Here is a 26326-nt window from a genome sequence, read left to right on the forward strand (position 1 = left end):
TGAAGCTCATTCTTATTTTCATTAGGCCTTGCTTTTTATGTTTCCTTTTTCTAAACTGATGTTTCAAAATCCCACATAAACAAATAATAAATGTTATTCTATTTTCTCTTCACACCAACAGATATCTGCATTGCACAATGGCTGTTATTATTTTATTTAATATCTTGGCATACTTGTGCATGTGTACTAGTATTTGATTACACATGCATGACTTTTTAGCAGTCATTATCTGTTACTGAAGTGAATGTTATGTCAATAAAGACATCAATATAAACATTTAAAAAAAGGATTCTGGTATTCTTTCATGTTTGGTGAATCAATGATTTCTTTGTGAAAACATTTTTCATTTCTTACATGAGATCAAAATAGATCCAAATTAAAATAAGGAGATTAAATAATGAAGTCTAATTCATTTCAGTCAGTCTGAAAATTTAAGAAAAATAAACATTGCCTGAGTGAATCAGTCAATATGCATATTGACTGAATTTTTCTGATTATAGACACTGACTGTAACATATGTAAGTATAATCTGTTATATGCAAAAACAAATACAGTCGTGACTCGTTTATACGGACACTTGCGTCATTTCACAATTCGTCCGTATAAACAAATTTCCGTATAACTGAAACCAGCTTCTTACTGGAAGAGTTACTTCCCTTCAATTATGCAACTCATGACAGATGACAGAGCAAACAGATACGTCCACTCAATCTTTATTCAAGACATACACATTTCAAAAAATCTCTCATGGAAGTTTGAACTTTACCACATTTTGAGGTTTGAATTATAAACAATAATTCCAAATTGTCTAGATCGCCTGTGGGTGAAAATCTCAACACCGTAACAATTTCCCACTTGACCTGTACATCAGTAGTTTGTTTGCAGAAATGTGTTTTAAGATATTTGATTTCCTTTTCAAGACTATTTATAGGTAGCTTACCTTTCTTCAAATGTAAAATGCTAAAAAAATGTACTTTCAAGTTATTATTTGTTTGTTTAAAAGCAAATATTTTTCTGGATTTACTTTAAACATGGTTGTCAGCTGGACCAGAATAAAAAATATTACCTAAACTATATCTAAATATAATAAAAATGTAACAAAGTTTGTTTTTCAGACTCTCAAATGAACCATTAATTACATGAATCCTATCATTATTATCTAAAACCTAATTGGAAAAAAAATAAATGAGGAAAAAAAGATGTCACTCAAAAGGCACTCAACTCCGTTACAACGTACCAATACTAAAGAAATAAGTGCGCTATGGGAGATAACTCTCATACGCTTCCTCATTTGGCAACATGTGTATGAAGTTCATCTGCTGGTGATAGATCGATGCCACATTTATGTACAATGTTCAAGCCAATAACATCAAGATATGTCTGTTAAGTACAGTATGTTTTCTAAGCCTCAACTCTGTTACACTGTCTATAGATCTACATCTCATTCTAATTTACTTCACTTTTCCAAGATATATTGGTTTGTAAGACCATGTTAACAATGAGTATTTTAATTTCCTTAAAAAGCAATTCATGGTGGGATATGAGCCATATGTATATATGAATATATAGTAAGGTTTCTCAACTCCGTTACACTCAACTCTGTAATGCTGTACAGCGTAATGGAGTGGAAATCTGTTGTTTTTCTGCACAATTTCGAAAGTTATTCCCAGTACATAGCTTTGTTTTTCTTCAAGAATTCTTATTTTAACCCTATACCTGACAAATAATTTTCCCACAGTCAGTTATAAGAATTTTTTTTAAAAATTGTCACTCAGACTACTCTGATGTTTCTGATGAACAAGATGTTATGACCTGCGCTAAATGTGGATTTGCTACTATTGATAGTGGTCTTTCAGACAGTATACTAATTATTGAAGACAGAACTGTAGTTTGTCACATTGATGGGAGTGACTGGCTATGGTGCTTTGGCTGCAGAAAGCAATTTCATTATGTGTGTATAAAGAACATATTTGTGGCCAGTGTTGATGTTATGATTGATATGGACTTTGATAATTACAATTGTCAGTTTTGTAACTGTGATAGTGATCTAAAATGGCATTACAAGCAGCATTGTGCTTATTTATTTCAACTACTATACAAAGGGTTGAACATTAGTAATTTCGTAAAACCACTTTTGTATGCCATTACTGCAGTAAGTGGCTAATAAACCATGAGTACCAAAGTCCTAACAAGTAACACAATACAGTGCCTGTATTTTCATATTTCATCTCAAAAGGGATGAAAAGGTTGTTATTTCATGCTGCAGAGCAATAACAAAATATATGAGTTACAACTCTGTTACAACAAACTCAACTCTGTTACTTCAGGATTTTTTTATAGATGATTTCTTTTGACAATTGACAAAAACATTTGTTGTTTTTATTAGTTTTAACATCAGATTATGATTAATGGTAATATATGTTGTGTCAAAAGATGAAAAATACTCTATTTTGGATAGTGTCTTTCATGTAAATGACTTTGTTGTCTAGGCAGACTTTTGAAATATTGAGGAAGCACTTACAAATGTCCAATCATACATTTTATTTAGCCAGTTTCCATTTGTATTAACACTGAATTGTATTCGCACTTAATGTTAATTGTTGAATATGATTTTATATTTCAAAGCAACCTAGCGCTATTATAATTACTTTCCATTTTGTGACCCGTAACAGAGTTGAATGTCCTTGCGGATTAGGCTAATTCATTAATTATTTTCTAATTAATTAAACACATCAATGCACTGCATTGATCTAGAAAGTACTTCACAAGTATCATATCTCTTATATCAAGTGAAAAATTATATTAGGGACCCTTATTTTTTGGCAAGTTGATAATCAGAAAATTTGTCAGTTTTGAGATTTTTACCCCTGTGTTCTCGTAATATGTAATAAAGGTCTTTATTACTTGCCCGTGAAGAGATGACCCGTTTAATAAACATACAGCTTTATTACACATTGTGTAATACCAAAACGTGTGCTTATGTACTCTCGGAACACGTTTCACGAAGAAATATTGAAAGCTCTCAACATCCCTTGGCTTATTCAACGGCATTGTGTGTGGAGATGATAGATCACTGGGAGGAGCTTATGCACACTCGATGACCCCAGCAACCTTGTTGCTAGGCTGACGTCACATGGCATTGTTTCGCCGATGGATCTTGCAACAAAATTCAACAAATTACGTCATCGGCGATCATACTCTAGCGCAACGACAGTCGTTACCCTTAGAAGTTAAATTGTGTGAGTTGTGACAGCCTTAGCACTACGATAATTTTGTGGGACGAACGCCTGAATTCTAAAGGTGGACCATTGTATGATATTAAATTCATACGTTTCAACTTTTGACGTGTTTGAAGTATTAGTCTGTTAAACTCAATTGGATTATGCCATGGATCGTGTAGGTGTCAGCCTATTTACACTCAACAGTATAATCATAAAAACATTATAAATGACAAGTAATAAATAAAATACTAAACTCGCTCTCGTGTAAAACCAATTTTATGAAACTCGTGAATAGTTGTGGTATCTGACTCGCTTTCGCTCGTCAGATACCACAACTATTCACTCGTTTCATAAAATTGGTATTACACGGGAGCTCGTTTAGTATTCTATATCTATACAAGCACAAGCTTCCTCGCCCTATTTATCGAATGGGAATACATGTACAATAAACAAGCTCTGTGTCACCTAATTGACTTCTTCATGTATCATACACATCTTGAGGGGTAGTTAGTATGATTTGTTGTTTGCTTTGACAAATCTCTGTCATTTACTACTATTTTAAGAGCATGAGTATCAGAATTCTGTAATAAATGATTAATTAACACCTGTGCACTTAATGGTGGGACACATGTTATAAGGGCCAGAATAATTTGGGTAAATCTCTTATTTCAAAGTATGATGACTAATATGTATATTGCAACTGAGTAACTGATTGCTTGATAGATGCATGGTAAAATTTCATTTGGCATATTTCTAAAAAATAATGTCAGAATATAAATTTAAATATTCAGATGCAACATTAATTTTGATATAAAAAGTAAGATTCAAAATCAGTTCTTTTATCATTTTGAACGTTATTTCTTCTTAGCTATTTGTAAAGGCTTTGATGTATACTAACTGTATAGATCAGTGGTAAAGGCCTGTCAAAGATGTCTGTGTGCTTCAAATATAGGCGTATCTCCAATTTTATTACATTGAAGTCCATGGTAGTATTTGTTGAGATTTGAATGCTTTGAATTGTGGTGGGAAATAACACAAAGGCTGATAAATAAAATGAGCCTGCATTATTTCATCGATGCAATATGTTAGCCCAGACTGACAGAATGCCTCGCTGTTTTCTAACATAGAAAATACTGTGGCAATATATCTTTTTTCCCGCTATATTCCTTCATGACAATTTGTCTTTTAGATGAAGACTCAACAAATGTTGATATTATAAACTAATAATCACGACAAAGTATGTGCTAGTTCAAAATATTCACTTGTAAACGACCGTTTTTGAATGAAGGTGCAACAGGGTAACGCTTTCGCTTGGCTCCGTCTCTACATGTCAGTAGTTGTCGCAGTGCACATTGATCCGAGGACCTGACCGGAAGCGACAGGTTAGACAGTCGCTTATATCATTTCAAAAGGAGAGTTATTGCCCTTTGGAACAAAAAGATCGCCCATTTGATAGCTATGAGTGGTTTGGCAAAATGTAATTTTTTCAGCTCATAAAATGGGCATCAAAATGTTTGAATATAGATTAAATGATAAATCCAAATGGGTGTGGTGAATGCATACAAACTAAAACCATTAGAAATGGCAAATTGATTTAAGTTTGTTTTTCTTAGCCTTTGGACTTTATATAGATATAAACATGTGTTATAATGAAAATAATATAATGATGAAATAATTTCAGTAAAAGATGTTACAGTTTGAATCTTGATATACTGTTGATATACTGAATAACGCTCATATACAAGCATGAAATTCATCTTCAATAAAAGATCTACCATTTTCTATATAATATTTACATATTCGTTCAGTGTATGGGACATTTGTGTATCTCCCTAAATCAACTGCAAGTTTAAACTTGCTACATCTGAAACAAGTCATACATATTCTCAGATGTACTGGTATGGGGAGTGTAAGCTGTTTTTCTACATTTAACAGGGATTTAAAATGTTTATAATAAAAGGTATCAGATATATACTAGCCACATAAAGAAACTGTGCACGGAGAAAATATAGATATTAGGGTACACCGTCCATATATGAAATATAGGCTTGAACACAGCAATTATTGGAGACATTCAAACGCTCATGCACGTGCCATGCGATATGACGTCATTGATGGGGACCTATGGACGTGCAATGTGTTACTGCACGTGCATCCTGTGCAGCTGTACACAGCATGTGCAACTCAAAATACGCTGTCACTTTGGAAAGCATGATCTGTGGTCATTCAAAAATTCAAAACTTCTCAGGCGCAGACACAAGCATATCACAAGCAAATCATGCCAAGATTGACAGCTGCACAGCGGCATGAAGCCATTGGAATGATCCGAGCGTAAATGAGGCAACAACAGGTGGCAACACATTTCCAATGCCATCGTAACACGATATCGGCATTGGTGAGGCGTTATCAGAACACAAATGACGTTGCCGACCACCAACGTTCAGGACATCCCCGAGGAACGACGCCAAGACAGGACCGATCGATTCGAGTTACACTTCTCCGACACAGGTTCCAAACGGCAGTAACGATGTTCCAGATAATTCCTGGACTGCGCCGTATCCATCCCAACACTGTCAGGAATCGTTTAGTAAGGGATTCGACCACGACGCCCTGCCATACGTCCCATCCTGACACACCGTCATCGAGTCAGCCGTCTAAGATGGTGTCGAAATCATGTCGAAATCACCTCGAATATGGTGGAGAAATGTTGTCTTTACAGATGAATCGAGGTTCAACATTTCCCACAGTGACAGGCCCAACCTGTCTACCGGCGTTTGGGAGAACGTTATGCACGCAACTGTATTGTGAAGAGGAATCGTTTTGGTTGTGGCTCTATGATGATTTGGGGTGGGATAACAGCACGGCACCGAACCCCTTTGGTGGTTGTTCAGGTCAATCTCACCGGTGTTGGCTACAGAGATCAGATTCTGAGGCCTGTGGTCATTCCTTTCCTGCAACGTCATGGCCCGGGATTCACATTTCAACAGGACAACGCTCGTCCTCACAAGGCTAGGGTCGCAATGGATTTCCTTCACCATAACAATGTCATGTTACTGCCATGGCCAGCAAATTCTCTCCCCAATAGAGCATGTGTGGGATGAAATGGAGCGCCGTCTGCGTTGTCTTCCACATCCTCCAGATAACGTCCGTGACTTGGCACAGGATTTGAGGAGGATATGGCAGGCCATTCCCCAGGCATTCCATGCCCATTTGGTGGACTCCAAAGCGCGCTGATGCACTGCTGTGATTCACGCACAGGGTGGTCATACCCGTTATTGACTTTGTGACTTTGTCGTTTGACCCCCTACTCCATTGTGATCTTCTGACGTCATCGTAACAGTTGTTGTTCAGTCCCGTTGACATTTTCTTATGGTCCGATCATTCAGCTGCTACAGCGTCTGCATCATTTTGTTCTTGCTGTGTTGTATTTCAATCCAGAATATATTTTCTCCGTGCACAGTTTCTTTATGTGGCTAGTATACTATTGATAGAACTACACCATGATTGTTGGAGGTTATCAAATAATCTTTGTTTAAAATGATGAATAAATATCTTCAATTTGCAAACATCTTGTGTTAACCATACATATCCAAAACCTAATTTAGATAAATGTGTAAATGGTTCTTAAATACAGGTAAAACAACAAACAATGCTTTGGTTTTAGTAGAGTGTAGTAGAACCCCTCTCCAACTTGTGTATACCACAAGGGCCATCAAGTATTGGTGCAGGCTACTTCGTTTGGATGAGCACAGAGTGCCTCGCCAATGCTATTTAATGCTCAAATCACTGGACCATTCTGGTCACACCACATGGGCTACTCACATTAAGAATATTTTTATTCTGTACGTCTTCAATAATCTTACAATATGAGATACCGTATACCTCTGCGCCGTAACAGACAATAGGCACAGTCATAGCATCAAATATCTTAAATAAATCTTCACAGGGTATATTACCAACTTTCTTTTGATATCTATATAATGTCATAATAGCCTTGTTACTCTGTGCAGCAAGAGTATTTAGTGACTTAGTCCAAACAAGTTTGGGCGTGAACACAATACCCAAATATCTTAAAACGACACACTTTCAATGTATACAAAATATCTGTTGACAACCAGTTGGCGGTACAAATGATTTGCAAATCCTGCAATCGACCAAAATTTGCACCACAGTTTACGAACTGGATTTCGATTTCGTTACGCGATTGTGATTGGAGTATGCATAGACTCGTTAGTCCAGCCAAAACGTAACTCAATAATACCAGCGTAGTTCGGCAAGGGTGGAAACTGGACTTTTATCGTCAGTTAACTCTCTTGCCTCGGGAAGATGCATATAACCAGCAATAGCAATCAGCTATGCCAAAATGCTTCCCTTTATGTTTCACGATTTTACGTAATAGTACATGCTGCAACTAAAATAACACAAAATTGATGAAGCATGCTTAATTGGATAATTACACAAGCAGGGTCAAAATTCCTGGAATGAGGCAATTCTTGGGGATCACGCAAAACATTTGTGTCATCCAAGGAGTGGGCAGTTCCTTAAGTTACGCATTAACTCAATACACTTCCTGAGTATTCGTCTGATGAAGTGGCAAGAAGTAGCCCTGATATGTCGTTACAAAGAATAATGATGTTGTTATCCATAAAACATTAAAAAGATCCATGTCTTCATGTCTTGTGTTAGTTGATAATTGTTGGAAAAAAGTGAGCACTTACTATACTCAATACCCCTTTGACTCACCATGAAAAGACAACAGTGTATGCAAAGATTTTCCTGTTTGACCCTAGTTTCAAATTCTTTAGGAATCAGATTAGCCCTGTCCAGAATCATGCATATTGAAACAGTTCAGTGTGATTAATTGTAATTCTGGGTCGTGGAGTCATTTGAGCTTACTTCATGATACCGCACACAACAAAATAGGGAAAATTTTGAAAGATTATTTGTATGTGCAAAAGATGTCCTCATACAAGTAGCTAAGTTATCAGTTATATAATTGTGGGTTGGCACATGTGACCTAACAGATAGATTGTTGTTTGTTGTTTAACACTACACTCAGCAATATTCCAGCTATATGACGGCGGTCTGTAAATAGTCGAGTCTGGACCAGACAATCCAGTGATTGACATCATGAGCATCAATCCACGCAGTTGGGAGACGATTACATGCATCAACCAAGTCAGCAAGCCTGACCACCCGATCCCGTTAGTTGACTTTTACAACAAGGATAGTCGCCTGTTACGGCAAGCATGGGTTGCTGAAGACCTATTCTACCCCGAATCTTCACGGGTCCCTACTCCCTAACAGATAGTGAAAAGGGTGTGCTAAGGTGTTGGAAACTATTAGGATTTAAATAAAACATTAATTATAGATGTGTAGATGGGTGTGTGCATAATAGGTTTATGATGCTTTTTCTCCCACTCAAAAACATTATTGTGAGCACCTGTTATTGATCCTGTTATTAGACTAATGTTATATATATATGTGTTCTTCGCAGATCTGGACTTATGGTCTTATGGTTGTAATCTATTTGATTAATTATCTTCAAAATTTCATTCGATATTGTTTACATTAAATATTGCTAAATCGTCTGTGAACTGACGAGCAGACCAACTCACCATTATTTACAGCAACGACAATCAGATGAATGCTATTGACGCCTTGATAAGAACCTTGGTCATTTGACTACAATGTATCATATGTCAATAAAATGTTTTTGGGTTCAAAATGGCTAGATGTAAAATATAACCATCTTCTACAAAGAATAATGATGTTGTTATCCATAAAACATTAAAAAGATCCATGTTTTCATGTCTTGTGTTAGTTGATAATTGTTGGAAAAAAGTGAGCACTTACTATACTCAATACCCCTTTGACTCACCATGAAAAGACAACAGTGTATTGAAAGAGTTTGTCTAAACTTTATTGAAAAAGATTATGCATTCATTGGCAAAATACATAATGCAAACACTGACAAGGATAACAATTTAACTCGGAAGAGGAGCTGATGAATATGTAGTGAATACAAAGACAGGACTACAATAATAATATAACAATAGCAGGGTTATATGCAAAGCAGAAATATGCAAAATATATATTGGGCACAATAATATTCATAGTTTCAAGTTCTTGAAAAGAAATACAAAGGTCCTGTAATTAAGAGATTATTATCCTCCGCCACAAAGTGGGGCGGGGATGTAGGAACAGAGTTCCTCCGTCCGTCCTTCCATCTGTCCATACGCTTCTCAAAGGAGACACATTTTCGCAAAAACTATTTAAGTCAGAGAAATGAAATTGTACACACTGATGTTACTGGTCAAGATCTCAAATGAGTTCAAAATTGGAGTCGTAAACTCATTTTTTACAGAGTTATGGCCCTTGCTCCATGATTTTCAACTAAATGCATACTGCGTGAAATGGGGACAAGTTTTCTCAGCAACTGCTGAAGTTAGCTTATCTACTGGTACTTAAAGAGAGTTATTTTGTCCAGAGAGGGGCCTTTTGTGTGGATTAATTTCACATTTAATCTTTTTTCTGACGGCATAAAGCAGCCCAAGTGCCTAACTCTTCTTATGGCTTTATAGAACTCTTTTTTTATAGTTTATTTCACTATATGAACAAACAAAGTTCTAATGAGTCTCATTGCGAGGCATAGTGATAACGCTGTTGTCTTGTTTCACCAGCTCTACACCATTTCATTACTTTACAGGACCCTTACCTTTCCTGAAAGGACCCTTAAAATTAGAAATTGGGGCCCTCTGGACCCCTAGTTTGAGGTCAAGGTGAAACCCTGCAATAAGCCCTTCAAAATTTCAGTAGAGGACACACTGGGTAGGTAGTTGCCTTGGTCGCTGTTAATGGCTGGCTGTCTCTGGAGTTCTATATAACAAGCACTTTAAAGCTCCAGAAGCAGTTTTCTTATTGGCTAGTATCGACTTCTTGTCAGTCATTTCATTGGTTGTCAAAGTTTGCAAAGGTTCTGACGTGACCCGTAATGGGATGTCCTCAGATTTTTCTTTAGCAGTATAAAGAACTAAGATTTCATTTGATTGAGACTGAATGCACCCAAGTACATAGATCAACATATAAAGGTCATATATCAACTGTGATAAACGTGATAGCTTCCGTAGTTCACACTGAATTCAGAACTCAAAGTGAAAGTAGCTGTGGTGTTATAAAAGATCAAGTCAGTTTGGTGAGTATGAGTACCATAGTAGGAAATACATGGACACTTTCTAAACATATTATTTTAACTGATACATTCAAAATGGATGTGGTGATTTACCAAGTTATGAAGTAACAAAACAAATTAAGCGTACCTGCACAAGTAGTTTTACATGAACTATCTAAATAACATTATGAAGTATAAATGAAGTGGCGAAACTACTGGTTTAGTCTCAAGACCCTCATGCCACTGACAGTCTAGTTCCATACTTTGTTTACCAATAAATGGTTATGAAGTAACAAAACAAATTAAGCCAGGCTGCATTAGTCAATTGTAGCTTTGTATGAACTGATAGTAGACTCTACGGTGTCGGCTCCAGGTCGGACATGTGGATCCAGTGCCAGCATAGACTTCAGCAGGGCGGCTTTCATGCTGTTGGACACATGTTTTGTGACAGCGCTCTCGATCTCTCCTTGACTTGCTTGATGAAACACTTGATTTGATTTTGGGATGACTGGCCACAGTAGAGTACGAGTGCCGACGTTGTCGGTTTCTAGAGAATGCATGGCGTAGAAAACCACCCCAAGAGAGAAAATATCACATGCTTTGGTATAGTGACGGAAGTTAACCTCAGGAGCCTTAAAAAGGTGAGTGCCACAACCTGTATTCAAATAGTAGGTGGAGGACATTGTTGCCGTGTCACCAGATGTAGGAAAGGTGAATCGAGCAAGTCCAAAATCACCAATCTTGCAGATGGGGTCATTATCAGGTCGTGCTACCAGCAGAATGTTGTCGGGTTTGATATCTCTGTGGGTTATTTCTTTGTTATGGAGACTGTGAATACCCCGAGCCATGTCAAGCATGAAATTAAATATAGTTCCCTCCCCTGGTCTGTTTTTAATCATGTAGTCATTCAGTGTTCCAAGGTCACAGTACTCCATTAGAATTTCGATCTTACCATGTGACTTCTGCACATCAAACAATTTCACAATATTGTCATGATCAAAGCACGCCTTTAGTGTACTTATTTCCCTTATAATACCTCTTTGATCTAGGTCGGACGTCTTCAGTTTCTTCAGGGCATATAGTTGACCATTAATCGTCACCTTGTACACAACACCGAACTGACCTTCTCCAAGTTTTTCATGTACTGTATAACTTTGTTCAGCCGCCATCTTGAGTTGCTCCCTGATGAACACGGGTGTTGTGGATGCTCCTGCTCACACACTTTCTCAGAACACGAGATTTTCCCAGCAGCCCCACTTCCGACATGCGCAGTGGGACTAGCTTAGCAGACGATATATCAACATGCAACACATTTTCTTTTCATTTTTTCTTCGTTATTTGCGAGCACAGAAGTCAGTGTCAAACATTGTTCATAAAAATCTGTAAAGTGTTTTCAAATATATTTGAGGACTTTTTAACTTATATTTAACAGAATTACGGAGTAACTGAGAATATGCTCAGAACTCATAGTGAAAGTAGCTATAGACATGAGAAATGTTTTCGAGGAAAATGAGAATTTGATAGCTTGGTGTGGTTCAGCGAAATGTAATTTTATCTGGTTATACAATGGACAATGTGTAAGTGGTACATCCAAATGTATGTGGCGCATGTTTAGCTTATGACTAGAAGTCCTGGATTTTTTAAGTACTTGTTGATCAATTTCTTGCTAATGCAATACACTTTAATGTAGGATTCTTTTCACAATATTAAACATTGATGTCTGTATTTACGTATATGTGTATCCCATAGATATGATAAGTATCTTAAATGAATTTATGTTAAGAGTTATGTTAAAATGTTAAAACTGTCAAATTTAGTCAAGCATGCCATCCTAATATTAACACAGTCAGTCTATTGTATGTCACGAAATTGGTGGTTGTTCAGGGATGTCCAGTGTTCAAGTTTAGTTTGCTGTAAGGCACAAACAACAAACGATATATGTGAATGTAAGTCAGCCTGATACAGATGTGAAGCCTCCATGGACTTAAACTGACTGTAAGTTTTCAATTTACTCCAATATGGAAATAGACAGGCAGACAATTGTTTTTAGTAACAGGCCACTGGCCTATAATACTTTAATATAGCATGACAATTCAACCCTTAAAAATAGAAAATTTCTACTGGTCCTAATGGTATTGGTCTGAAACTATTGGGCAGTTTGGTAAGGACTAGTGCCGATTTCTATCGCCCAAGCACGCACGTAAACACGCACGCACCCACCCAGGCACACACGCATGCACACAGTTCAGTGTAATATGGCGAGATATTTTCTTCCTGTCGTAGCATATTATTTACATATGAACATCACATGGTATTTATCTTCAATATATTTACAGTTTTTGGACAAACAAATCGCAGAATCATTGATTGTGGGCAGTGTAGCTGTGTTCAACATATATTTGTATTGAACATAGAAATTACATTTTGAGGATAATTCCATTGAAGAATAGCAGTTTTGATACAGGTTAACTGATAGTCTTTGCTGAAAGTCATTAAGGAACAGTGTTATATCACTGATTTCTTGCAGTAACCAGACCAGCCCAAGCTGAACAAAATGGTTTTAATTGATGTAATCCATGTCCCTCTTCCCACCTCATCAAGTGCTTTGACAACAAAAAGGCTTGACATGGTAATCTGTAAAGTTGAGATGAAGAAGTCTGCACCAATATTTTACTGCTCTTGCTTACGGCGTTTTCCTCAGCGTTTTCCTTCCCTCTGTTGCTCCTGACAATTGCCTTCTTATTAATGTTCATGATCGGCCATTTTACCCCTTTCCTGATAGACATTATCAAGGGACTCCAGATTGTTTGGGTTTTGCATCGCATTGACAGAGATTTCCCATTTCCAAATTATTTACATATATCCAAAATGTTTAGATGTATCAGATATAATAGAGATATCTTTGCTTGTACATTGGTCCCGTCACGCCTTTTACAGGGAACTGGCTGCACATACACCGTTATCTCTTCGGAACGCGGGACACTGTTTCGTTCATCTGCTCTACAGTTCCTTCGCTGTTGATCATGTGATGGAGGTGTGTGGAGTTTTTCACCACAAGCTAGACTAACCTGGTTCCCAGCTCCCTATGCATGTCATCAACTTGTGCTATGAGAGACAGGCTTAGCTTAAAGCAACACAAGACTGATTTGCCTACCTTAAAACGTTTGCGACCATCGGCGCATTACAAGCTTCGAGTAGCCATGAAAGGAGAGGATACCGGTCTAGGCAAGTATACAGTATTCTCTCCGCCGGCGCAGAAAAGGTTTTGCATATCCTGTGTGAGGTTATTTTCCCTGGATTGTAAACAAACCTGCTTATCTTGGAATGAGGCACCGATAACCAAACGTGAGCCGGTCGGCACTGTTTATTTACTGTGGTAGACGTGACAGTAAGTAGATCAACATTGATTTATACCTCACAGTGTCTCAATCGCTAACTTTTGGTTCGACCTCAATGTCGTGACAACATTTTCACTGTGCTTAGTTTGGAATCATCGCTTTATTTCCACAGGATTGACCCTGCTTTGTTGATCAATTATATGGTCAGTCTCGGCCTACATGATGCAACTTCGATGTTTACAGTGTTTTTTGCAACTTTTCCTTCAGAAATGTGATTAAAAGACCTAGGAGTGATGTGAAATTGTTCCCACCATCGCCTGACCCAACCAAATACCTTTTTGTTGACGCCTCAACAGTGGGTTGGGGAGCTTATTAACAGGATCTATAAGTGGCAGGGTGGTGAAATATCCCCTTACAGTTCAAAGCAGAGAGGGGCGGACGGGTAGCCTAGTGGTTAAAGCGTTCGCTCATCACGCCGAAGTCCCAGGTTCGATTCCCGACATTGGTACAATGTGTGTAGCCCATTTCTGGTGTCCCCCGCCATGATATTGCTGGAATATTGCTAAAAGCAGGGTAAAACCATACTCAGTCAGTCAAAGCAGTGATCTTGTCAGTGTCTCATAGGGCGACACTTCTTCACTACTCCATTTCATGGTCGGAAAACCTATCCGTTGTCTGGTACATAACGTCTATGTCACTACTGTCTCTGGCGTTTAATTCTTCTCTACTGATCGACTCACTCAAGTCCAGAAGAGGCACATCCCCCAGCGCCTCCAAAATCAAAGCTGACTCACTGTCCAGAACCAACAAACCATCTCCCAAGGAATGGCGCCTACATCCAATGATTTGCACCGACATCAATCTCTTTGCAACCCCCTTCACCGCTCAGCTATCCCGGGGGTATATATCCCATTCCCCACCCTCAGGCTTGTGACCACAACATGTCAGCACTATTACGGGAGGGCCTTCATACTTACACCTTACCCCCAACCGCTGTTTTACCTCGGGTATTGCAGAAGAATGCTTCCACTATTCATCTCTCCCTGTTCTTGATCGAGTCCTTTGGGCTTACTTGGAGTTTGTTCACCTCGCTCATCCAACTCGCAGACAGATGGTTTTATCATCTACTTCTAAGAGTCGACCTTCTCCTTCAACTTCACTCTCAGTTGCCTCACCGGTCGCTCGACACACCTAATCTGTGCGTTTGGTGCATTTACAAAATCCCTTGTGCGAAGGGTTGCTCTAGACGGGTAGTTTTAATCCATCTCGCAGGTTTACAGATCGTCAACCAAGTCATTATACAACCATATTAAAGTGGAAGGCTATTGAGGCCTACTCGCATGCGCGGGATATTTCTACACCCGCTACTGCTTCTCCACAACAGATTGGAGAATATCCTTACCATCTCCGGCAGTTCCCGGAAGAGGCTCTTTTCCTGCTCTTTGCCGCAGCGGTAACGGAAGTACCCCATACCACGATTTAGTTCTAGATTCTCAGGATATTCTCCAAACCTATTTATTTGCCGCCCTACCTACCCCTGTTGCCTTCAGCCAACACAAAACTCGTGTTGTCACTTTTACACAGTAATTGTACTAATGGCTGGAATTCCTGGGCTCGATCGTAGCGCGACCAGTGGCTATTATGAGTTATGTCCCTTCTATGCCTCTCCTATGGACAAAACAGATTCCACCTCTCGTATCACTTGCATTTGCTTCCAACTATTAAAATGGCAGTGCCCAGTCAACACGATCTGATCGATAATCAAGATCTATATTGTGATAAAACGGGTCTTACATCATGAAATGCATCAAATCACGAGAGCACCTTGATTAAAAACATGAAAAGATTTGAAAAATATCTGTTGACAACGAGTTGGCGGTACAAATGATTTGCAAATCCTGCAGTCGACCGAAATTTGCACCACAGTGTACGAACTTGATTTCGATTTCGTTACGCGATTGTGATTAGACTCTGCATAGACTCGTTAGTCCAAAATACCAGGCTAGTTCGGCAAGGGTGGAAACTGGAATTTTATAGTCAGTTAACTCACTTGCCTCCGGAAGATAAATATAACCAGCAATTGCAATCAGCTATGCCAAAATGCTTCTCTTTATGGTTATACGATTTTACATAATAGTACAAGCTAAAACTAAAATAACACCAAAATTGATGAAGCACGCTAAATTGGATAATTACACAAGCTGGGTCAAAATTCCTGGAATGAGGCAATTCTTGGGCATCACGCAAAACATTTGTGTCATCCAGGGAGTGGGCAGTTCCGTAAGTTGCGCATTAACTCAATACACTTCCTGAGTATTCGTCTGATGAAGTGGCAAGAAGTAGTCCTGATATGTCGTTACAAAGAATAATGATGTTGTTATCCATAAAGCATTAAAAAGATCCATGTCTTCATGTGTTGTGTTAGTTCATAATTGTTGGACAAAAGTGAGCACTATACTCAATACCCCTTTGACTCACCATGAAAAGACAACAGTGTATGCAAAGATTTTGTCTAAACTTTATTGAAAAAGATAATGCATTCATTGGCAAAATACATACTGCAAACACTGACAAGTATAACAATTTAACTCGGAAGAGAATCTGATGAATATGTAGTGATGGGCCTTGGAGTGAATACAAAGACAGGTCTACAATAATGATATAACAATAGCAGGGTTATACGCAAAGCAGAAATATGCAAAATATATATTGGGCACAATAATATTCATAGTTTCAAGTTCTTGACAAGACATACAAAGGTCCTGTAATTAAGAGATTATTATCCTCCGCCACAAAGTGGGGAGGGGGATGTAGGAACAGAGTTCCTCCGTCCGTCCTTCCATCGGTCCATACGCTTCTCAAAGGAGACAATTTTTCTCCAAAACTATTTAAGTCAGAGAAATGAAATTTTACAAACTGATGTTACTGGTCATGATCTCAAATGAGTTCAAAAATTGGTGTCGTAACTCATTTTTTTACAGTGTTATGGCCCTTGCTCCATGATTTTCAACTTAAAGCATACTGCGTGAAATGGGGACAAGTTTTCTCAGCAACTGCTGAAGTTAGCTTATCTACTGGTACTTAAAGAGAGTTATTTTGTCCAGAGAGGGGCCTTTTGTGTGGATTAATTTCACATTTAATCTTTTTTTCTGACGGCATAAAGCAGCCCAAGTGCCTAACGCTTCTTATGGCTTTATAGAACTCTTTTTTTATAGTTTATTTCACTATATGAACAAACAAATGAGCCCCATTGCGAGGCATAGGGATAACGCTGTTTTCTTGTTTCACCTTACAGTACAGCTCTACACCATTTCATTAATGTACAGGACCCTTACCTTTCCTGTAAGGACCCTTGAAATTAGAAATTGGGGCCCTCTGGACCCCTAGTTTGAGGTCAAGGTGAAACCCTGCAATAAGCCCTTCAAAATTTCAGTAGAGGACACACTGGGTAGGTAGTTGCCTTGGTCTTTGTTAATGGCTGGCTTCCATCTCCTGAGTTCTATATGACAAGCACTTTAAAGCTCCAGAGGCTGTTTTCTGATTGGCTAGTATCGACTTCTTGTCAGTCATTTCATTGGTTGTCAAAGTGCGCGAAGGTTCTGACGTGACCCGTAATGGGATGTCCTCAGATTTTTATTTAGCTGTATAAAGAACTAAGATTTCATTTGATTGAGATTGAATATACCCAAGTACATAGATCAACATATAAAGGTCATATATCAACTGTGATAAACGTGATAGCTTCCGTAGTTCACACTGAATTCAGAACTCAAAAGTGAAAGTAGCTGTGGTGTTATAAAAGCTCAAGTCAGTTTGGTGACTATTAGTACCATAGTAGGAAATACATGGACACTTTTTAAACATATTATTTTAACTGATACATTCAAAATGGATGTGGTGATTAACCAAGTTATGAAGTAACAAAACAAATTAAGCGTAGCTGCATAAGTAGTTTTACATGAACTGTCTAATTAACATTATGAAGTATAAATGAAGTGGCAAAACTACTGGTTTAGTCTCAAGACCCTCATACCACTGACAGTCTAGTTCCAAACTTTGTTTACCAATAAGTGGTTATGAAGTAACAAGACAAATTAAACCAAGCTGCACCATGTAGATTGCCATGAACTGATAGTAGACTCTACGGTGTCGTCTCCAGGTCGGACACGCGGCTTTAGTGCCAGCATAGACTTCAACAGGGCGGCTTTCTGTCTGTTGGACACATGCGTCGTGACTGCGCTCTTGATCTCTCCTTGACTTGCTTGATGAAACACTTCACTTGAATGTGGGATGACTGGCCACATTAGAGTATGAGTGCCGGCGTTGAAGGTTTGCAAAGAATACATGGCGTAGAAGACCACCCCAAGAGAGAAAATATCACATGCTTCGGTATAGTTACCAGAGTCAACCTCAGGAGCCATAAAGAGGGGGGTGCCACAACCTGTATTCAAATAGTAGGTGGAGGACATTGTTGCCGTGACACCAGATGTAGGAAAGGTGAATCGAGCAAGTCCCAAATCTGCAATCTTGCAGATGGGATCTCTGAGAAATCGTGCTACCAGCAGAATGTTGTCAGGTTTGATATCTCTGTGGACGATACCGTTGTCGTGGAGACCCTGAATACCTCGAGCCATGTCAAGCATGAAATTACATATAGTTTCCTCCCCTGGTCTGTTTTGAATCATGTAGTCATTCAGCGTTCCAAGGCCACAGTACTCCATTAGAATATAGACCTCATCATTAGAGATCAGCTCATCGAACAATTTCACAATATTGTCATGATCAGCGCACGCCTTGAGTGTTCTTATTTCCCTCATAATACCTGTTTGATCTAGGGAGGGCGTCTTCTTTAGTTTCTTCAGGGCATATAGTTGACCATCAATTGTCACCTTGTACACAACACCGAACTGACCTTCTCCAAGTTTTCCATGGTCTATGTAACTTTGTTCAGCCCCCATATTGAGTTGCTTCCTGGTGAACACGGGTGTTGTGAATTCATATGATATAGTTAGCCTCAAGTTTGTAATTGATATCTTTCCCCTAACAACCAAGCCTCGTTCTCAAGTGCGACCTACAAACAGTAATTACAATTTGCTAGCAGATGACATATTCACTCTCTAGTTTCTGTCAGCTGGATAATCAGGTTTCTACTAAAACAACTGTATTTTTGTACTTTTATTAGTTTTCCATGTTACGAAATATATTCACTGAATATAATTATGCTTTTCACCTGATAATAAGGTTAATTCATTTCATGATGAAGGCGATCTTTGATAAATGTTCCCTACTATATGCATACCTGACAGGGACTACATGGGCTACCATAATGATATGATGTCTTACATTTTTTCTCAGGAGGAATACCATCATTCCAGCTTTTGTTTCTATTTCCTTTCTTACTTTTTAGATGGCATAAATGCACATACATTCACAAGATGCAAAATTCTACGAGTGTTTAAAGCTCTACATAATATTAATGCATACACAAGCCACATTGGTAAAAATGTACTCTTGATATTTTCCACTTGAAAATTCGTTAGTTTTAGAGGCATCATAATTCCAATATGTTCATACCTTTCTTGACAAATCTCCAGTGGTGTCAGTTGGAAGTCCCATCATGATAAATAGTTAGTAAGAGACTGGTATTCCAAGTGAGTTCCAAGAAAATAACAGTTGAAACACACAATTTAGCCATGATTGAGCCTACAGATGTATACTGCTACAGCAGACGATGGGTTTGAGCCAGTCATTTTACTGATAGAGGTCACGTGACTAAAATCTTGACGACTTCCAGTGCTGTGAAGGGTTACTATTCCTAATTAAAACTAACAAACCAATACATATTTGAGATTTAAGTTCTGATTTATTTAAGCGCAAACCATGTCCAGACAGCTTAAGACAGACAGACAAACAGACAGAACATTTTATTACTCAACCAACCAACGGTTGTACATGAGAATTTGAAATATTTACATCATTTAACAACTATATACATGGCAAGTGACAGGACAGGATAATATGAATATTACCTTAACAAATTATATAATATACTCAGATATGACTTAGAAAGAACCAAATGTCAACAATCAGATAACACCCCTGACACACAAATTAGACCCTCAATGACATATCAGTCAACACAAATTTAAACAAACAACATGAAGCTGCCCTAAAGTAACATATCTATCATTAGAATGTGATGCTATCAGTAAGGGTCCAGATATATTTATGTTTCTGGCCGCTCTGTTTGGGACTTCTTGGTCACTTCGAGGGGGGAAACTGGGGACTGTCTTTTATCCAATTAAAAACATGTTTACAGTTGTAGCTCCTCCTATTTTAAGTTGGATATAGGAAGCTTATTGATCAGTGATTGCAGAAAACATTGGAATTGGCCCCTCCTCCCCTTAAGATAGATGGAACCCATATTTTTGTGAATGACTTCTACCCTGTGAGAGAATATTTTGAGGTCACGTGACTTCAATAAAGATGTTCTCACAGCCTCTACAATGCATGGATGGGTTATATTTTGGTATTATTTTGATAAATTGACATATGTGCAAATGGGAAATATATGAAAACATAACATGTTCAAATAGGATTTGTAATAAAAGGTTTATATGAGGTAGGTGTAGAGCCCAGGATTTTTCACTTCCTGTGACAGGGGTTGTGATGTCACTATGGGGATTTTAGCATTGAATCCATTTATAACCTGTGTGAAAGCAAGGCTTGGTTTTCATCTAAAAGCGGTAACATAGGCTGATAGTGAAAGTAGCTTTCGAGGAAAATGAAAAGTTGATAGCTATGCTAGTTCGGGGAAAGGTAAATTTTTTCAGGGCATACAATAAACATTGAAAAGTTTAAATATAAACTTACTGATATGGTGGTGAATGTTAAGCTTATGCGTCGTGACTTTAAGTCCTGGATTTTTTAAGTACTTGCCAATCAATTTCTTGCAAATGCAGATAACTTTAACGTAGGATTCTTCTTACAATATTAATTATTGATGTCTTTACACTTATCTGTGTATCCCACAGATTCTTATATGAATCTATATTAAGAAATAGTACATGAGAGGACATTTTTCAAGGCTTTTCAGTCCAAAACTCTCAAAAGCATGCCATCCTAATATCATGATATAACATTTATACTAAGTTTTCGTATGATAATTAGATCCACAGCAAGGGCTTTTATAAGTTATCATTGTGAAACATTTATACAACATTTCATATAATTTTAGAGCAGTGAGTCATACATATTAATCAAGGAAAAAATGCAGATACAAAATTTTAAGTTGTTTCAGTTATAGCTGTTTAGATAGATGCTAGCCTAAGGTAACGAGAACACATCTTCCAGACAGACTATTCAATAAGACGAAAGTTATGTCTACATTGTTTGATAGATTTAAAGCTTTTAGATAAATACTTATGAGCCTAAGGTAACAAGATCCCATCTCCCAGACATACTATATCCAATAAGACAAAAGTTATGTCTTCATAGTTTTATAGATTGCCTTGAACTATTTTATTTAAGTAAATCTGTCATCACCTATATTAGAATAACATTCAGCAAATACTTCAATTTAGACTCAGTAAGGATTAGCCCCATGCAAGCTTGTCTGTAGTGATACCATAATCTCTTTACAAGCACTCAGTAAATATGTCAACTGTGTCATATGTCTCTGTCTAGCCATTCATAACCATAAGGCACACCCCATCGTGTATCAACCAATCGTATTCCCTTTTATTGTTCTAATTTTTGTTATATAGAAAGAGAAGCAAAATGTTAGGCAGAAGGGGTTTGACTCTCATACCAAGCAGACCTCTCTCCCACAGCCCAGAGTGTTGTACCGACTCTCTGTGGCACCCTCACCTATAGTTAAGATATTGTTCATTATTAATTGTTCTTGCAAATGAAACTGTGACTCCCGCTGTTGGCTGACTACTTCCGCCAAGAAGACCAGCACGCTATTTGGAAGGTTTTGTTCCTCGTAACAGAACCAGAATCCTAATATTAACAAAGTCTATTGTATGTCACGAAATTGGTGGTTGTTCGGGGAAGACCAGTGTTCAAGTTTAGTTTGCTGTAAGGCACAAACAACGAACGATTTATGTGAACGTAAGTCAGCTAGATACAGATGTGAAGCCTCCATGGACTTAAACTGACTGTAAGTTTTCAATTTACTCCAGTTTGGAAATTGACAGACAGACAATTGTTTTTAGTAACAGGCCACTGGCCAATAATACTATAATATAGCATGACAATTCAAAATTTCTACTGGTCCTTATGGTATTGGTCCTAAACTATTGGGCAGTTTGGTAAGGACTAGTGCCAATTTCTATCGCCCATGCATGCACGTAAACACACACGCACCCACTAAGGGTGAAACGATACACCGATATTCCGATGCATCGCGATACTTGACTCACGATACGATTTACGATAAACGTGGGCCTATTTATCGATACGCCGCGATACAAAACGCAAATCTCAAGTACAGCGTTTCCTCGCTATTGTGTCTTTCAATAAACCGCTAACTTGGTTTTAGCGCGCGGTAACGCATGGCTCCCAAAAACATACTTACATTTTTAATAAGCTCAGGTTTTACACCGACAGATGTTTTTCCCCATCTCAAAAAACATTATCAGCTGATCACCACAAGCACATAACACCGAAAATACCAGTCAGCAAATCCGAACTGAAGTACGCAATTCAATACCATTGTTATACTATCTTGTTATTAAAACTTGTTATTGTATATCTAGTCTTGTGTTTTAATTTTATTCAAAATTTCATTTAATATTGTTTTCATTAAGTTATGTGAAATCGTGTGTGAAGAGATACAGCAACCACGGTCAGATTACCGCTTTTGACGCATTGAAACGAACTTAAGTTGCTAGAGAATGGATACATATATTAAAAATGCCATACTTTGACTTGTTAAAAGTCATATTTGTGGCAATTTGGCTAATATATGTCAACATAACGTTTTCGCAGTCGAAATACATGTAGCACAGGAAATCCCAAGGGTGACTGGTCAAATTGTTCCATGCGTAAAAATATCCGCAACAGCAATCACCAGTACCAAAAAGCTACACTTGTGGTTCTTATAATTGTCCCCCGCCGCGCGAAAGCGCGAAGCGGGGGATATAGTATTCACGACCGTCCGTATGTCCGTCCATACGTCCCACCTGTTTATTGCCGCGATATCTCAAGAACTAAACACTGGATTGTCTTCATATTTGGAACTATGGTGTATATACAGACTCTGCAGACACCAGTGAGTTTTGGTGACCTTGACCCCATTTTCAAGGTCACAGCAGGCATATCTGCTTTTGGAGTTGGAAAACGGTGTTGCCGCGATATCTCAAGAACTAATCGCTGGATTGTCTTCATATTTGGAACTATGGTGTATATACAGACTCCGCAGACACCAGTCGGTTTTGGTGACCTTGACCCCATTTTCAAGGTCACAGCAGGTAAATCTGCTTTTGGAGTTGGAAAACGGTGTAGCCGCGATATCTCAAGAACTAATCTCTGGATTGTCTTCATATTTGGTACTAGGGTGTATATACAGACTCCATAGACAACAGTCGGTTTTGGTGACCTTGACCCCATTTTCAAGGTCACAGCAGGTAAATCTGCATTTGGAGTTGGAAAACGGTGTTGCCGCGATATCTCAAGAATTAATCGCTGGATTGTCTTCATATTTGGTACTATGGTGTATATACAGGCGGGGGACATTTCGTCACTTCTGTGACAAATACTTGTTTTAAATATATATATATAGTAAAAGCTGCAACTAAGGTAACACGATATTGGAATACATTATTACTGATAAAACAATAATTTCAGATTTCAATATCTTTGACCATTGCATCAAAATTCTTTGAAGTTGTATCACTGGTGGAGTACATTACTTATTTTCTGGTGTTTAAACTTTGAATTGTTTTGAAGGAAAGTTAGAGAAAGTTCCACTTTGAAGCTGAACAACTTCAGTAGTCTTGTTATTATAAATTATAAATAATTTTAACTGTTCCAAAATTATGAAAGGTACAATCTTCACATGCATTAAGTCTCTTTCTTTTTTTTGTGCGGATCGAGATACGTATCGTATCGTGACCAGAATATCGAGATGCTTATCGTATCTTGACCTTCCTGTATCGTTGCAGCCCTAGCACCCACTCATGCACACATGCACACAGTTTAGTGTAATATGGCGAGATATGTTCTTCCTGTTGTAGCATAATATTGACATATGAACATCACATGGTATTTATCTTCAATATATTTACAGTTTTTGGACAAACAAATCACGGAATAATTAATTGTGGGCAGTGTAGCTGTGTTCCACATATATTTGTATTGAATATTGTAATTACTTTTTGAGGATACTTCCATTGAAGAATAGCAGTTTTGATACAGGTTATCCAATAATCTTTGCTGAAAGTCATTTAGGAACAGTGTTATTATATGACTGATTTCTTGCTGTAACCGGACTGGCCCAATACCTGAGCTGAACAAAATGATTCTAATTGATGTAGTCCATGTCCGTCTTCCCACCTCATCAAGTGATTTTGGCATCAAGAAGGCTTGACATGGTAATCTGCAAAAGTTTAGATGAAGAGGTCTGCACCAATACTGCTCTTGCTTACAGCGTTTTCCTTCCATCTGTTGCTCATGACAATTGTTCATGATCGGCCATTTTACCCCTTTCCTGATAGACATTATCAAGGGACTCCAGATTGTTTGGGTTTTGCATCGCATTGACAGAGATTTCCTATTTCCAAATTATTTACATATATCCAAAATGTTTAGATGTAACAGATATAATGGAGATATCTTTGCTTGTACATTGGTCCCGTCACGCCTTTTACAGGGCACTGGCTGCACGTACACCGTTATCTCTTCGGAACGCGGGACACTGTTTCATTCATCTGCTCTACAGTTTCTTTCGCTGTTGATCATGTGATGGAGGTGTGTGGAGTTTTTCACCACAAGCTACAGTCCGTTTGATTCCATTTGAGACCGATGAATTGCTCACTAACTCAAAATCTAATAATTGCAACAAAACCAAAATGTGCACAGCGACATGAATTGGACAGACCAACTCTGACACTCGGATAAAAAAATTGTTTAACAAACGATCATCATATTGTTGACATTTTTCGCAATCCCATACCAGGGAGGACCAGGCGCTGACAGAACAGCCAGCTAATTAACAAGCATGTGCACCGTATTTGGGGGTCATCTCAAAAGCCGTTTTGGGTGTTCAATCGGAGTCACTGTTGCAGGTTTCTGAAGCCATGACAGTGCATTCGGAATCGGTGTCGCTGTTGTCCAAATCACTATCGCCGCTCTCCGAGTCTACCCTGATGATCACTGGCTTGATTGTGGCTTGGTCCAATCCACTATGATCCCAATAATGTCTCTCTATTTCATTCTCAACTTAATCAAGCGGTAACGGAAGTGCCCCATACCACGATTTAGTTCTAGATTCTCAGGTTATTCTCAAAACCTACGCCTTTGCTGGCCTACCTACTCCTGTTGCCTCCAGCCATCACAAAACTTGTGTTGTCACCTCTACACAGTAATTGTACGAATTGCAATTATGGAGGGAGGTTTCCGGAAATCTGATACAGTTTTCATATCCCACTACTATAGAGACATCTCTGTGACTGCAGATGTTCTACATCAATTGAGGCCATTGGTGCTCGCACAACAAGTCTCCAGGTCACATCTGTGCAGAGAGGTTGAGACATGTACCCAATCCAGTTACCTTGTATTACTTTCGTCTCTAGATATAATAAACCTTGAGTGTTTTGAGTTTAGTGAAAAGAAATTTTGCAGATTCTCCCAGATTGGGTATCTGATTAGAGGATGCATTCGCTCGTCTGAAGAGACTTTGGTCTTTGTCTAGAAGTCGCTTTTAGGCACTGCCAGATCTCGATGTCCCGATCCCCTATTCCACTCACCTCTGCTTTCGGCATGTGTTGTTGTGTAGTGGATCGTTGATCTTTTGTGGATATTGTTAATCATTCTTCTTCTCATCTTTACCTATTGATTCAATCAATTCAATCACCGATACAGTGATTGAGGGTTTCGACAAAGCGTAAAAAGTAGATGCCAAGTTGGTTGGTCCTATCATCTATGGGAGAGAGTAATACACCTATCTTTGAGATTCAATTGGCAGGATACATTCCGAATCGATTTTAAGTCATACATTGTTCAGTTTAGCTGTACAATTACACTCACTCACGTATGAACATGTTACACATATTGTACCCGACTTTATGTTTTTTCCTCTGTTCCCGTATCAGGGTCACAACACTCTTTGGGGGTTTTCTTCCCTATCCACAAGCTTTGTCTTATGACACTAGACAGTTCTACTTGAGATGGTTTAGTGTCACTGATTATCTCCAGCTCCTTCATGTTATCCTACAGTTGTCTTTGTAGACTGGGGAGTTGTGCCTCAGCTTTTACCCATGGGATAAATGCATAGCGCCAGCTTGGACCCTCGCAATTCACAACCCAACACAGGTATTCCAATATACTTGTAGCTTTACTCCTCAGTAATGGCCAAACAACATGTGAAGAGA

At 38.3% G+C, this 26326-nt stretch overlaps 3 protein-coding genes across 3 annotated transcripts in view; 1 reads left to right on the plus strand and 2 right to left on the minus strand.

The window, feature by feature from the left end:
* The window catches only part of LOC139474817 (Fanconi anemia core complex-associated protein 100-like), a 59816-nt gene that overhangs the window by 13098 nt on the left and 20392 nt on the right, over positions 1-26326 (plus strand). The window lies entirely within an intron of this gene.
* LOC139474243 (serine/threonine-protein kinase pdik1l-B-like) lies at positions 9196-11644 on the minus strand. Its single transcript, XM_071257169.1, has one exon. The coding sequence runs from the start codon at positions 11559-11561 to the stop codon at positions 10710-10712; it is 852 nt and encodes a 283-aa protein (XP_071113270.1). The 5' UTR covers positions 11562-11644; the 3' UTR covers positions 9196-10709.
* LOC139474040 (serine/threonine-protein kinase pdik1l-B-like) lies at positions 17007-18703 on the minus strand. The gene has a single exon (XM_071256896.1). It carries the CDS (start codon positions 18686-18688, stop codon positions 17825-17827), a length of 864 nt encoding a protein of 287 aa, XP_071112997.1. The 5' UTR covers positions 18689-18703; the 3' UTR covers positions 17007-17824.

This window comes from Haliotis cracherodii, unplaced genomic scaffold, assembly GCF_022045235.1.
Source record: "Haliotis cracherodii isolate W230 unplaced genomic scaffold, xgHalCrac1.p SCAF_3, whole genome shotgun sequence".
In the NCBI taxonomy this organism is placed as follows: Eukaryota; Metazoa; Mollusca; class Gastropoda; order Lepetellida; family Haliotidae; genus Haliotis; species Haliotis cracherodii.

What these genes read in the sequence shown, in the direction of transcription:
- LOC139474243 (XM_071257169.1), bottom strand. Translation starts at nt 11,561, where the DNA reads ATGGCGGCTGAACAAAGTTATACAGTACATGAAAAACTTGGAGAAGGT.
- LOC139474040 (XM_071256896.1), bottom strand. Translation starts at nt 18,688, where the DNA reads ATGGGGGCTGAACAAAGTTACATAGACCATGGAAAACTTGGAGAAGGT.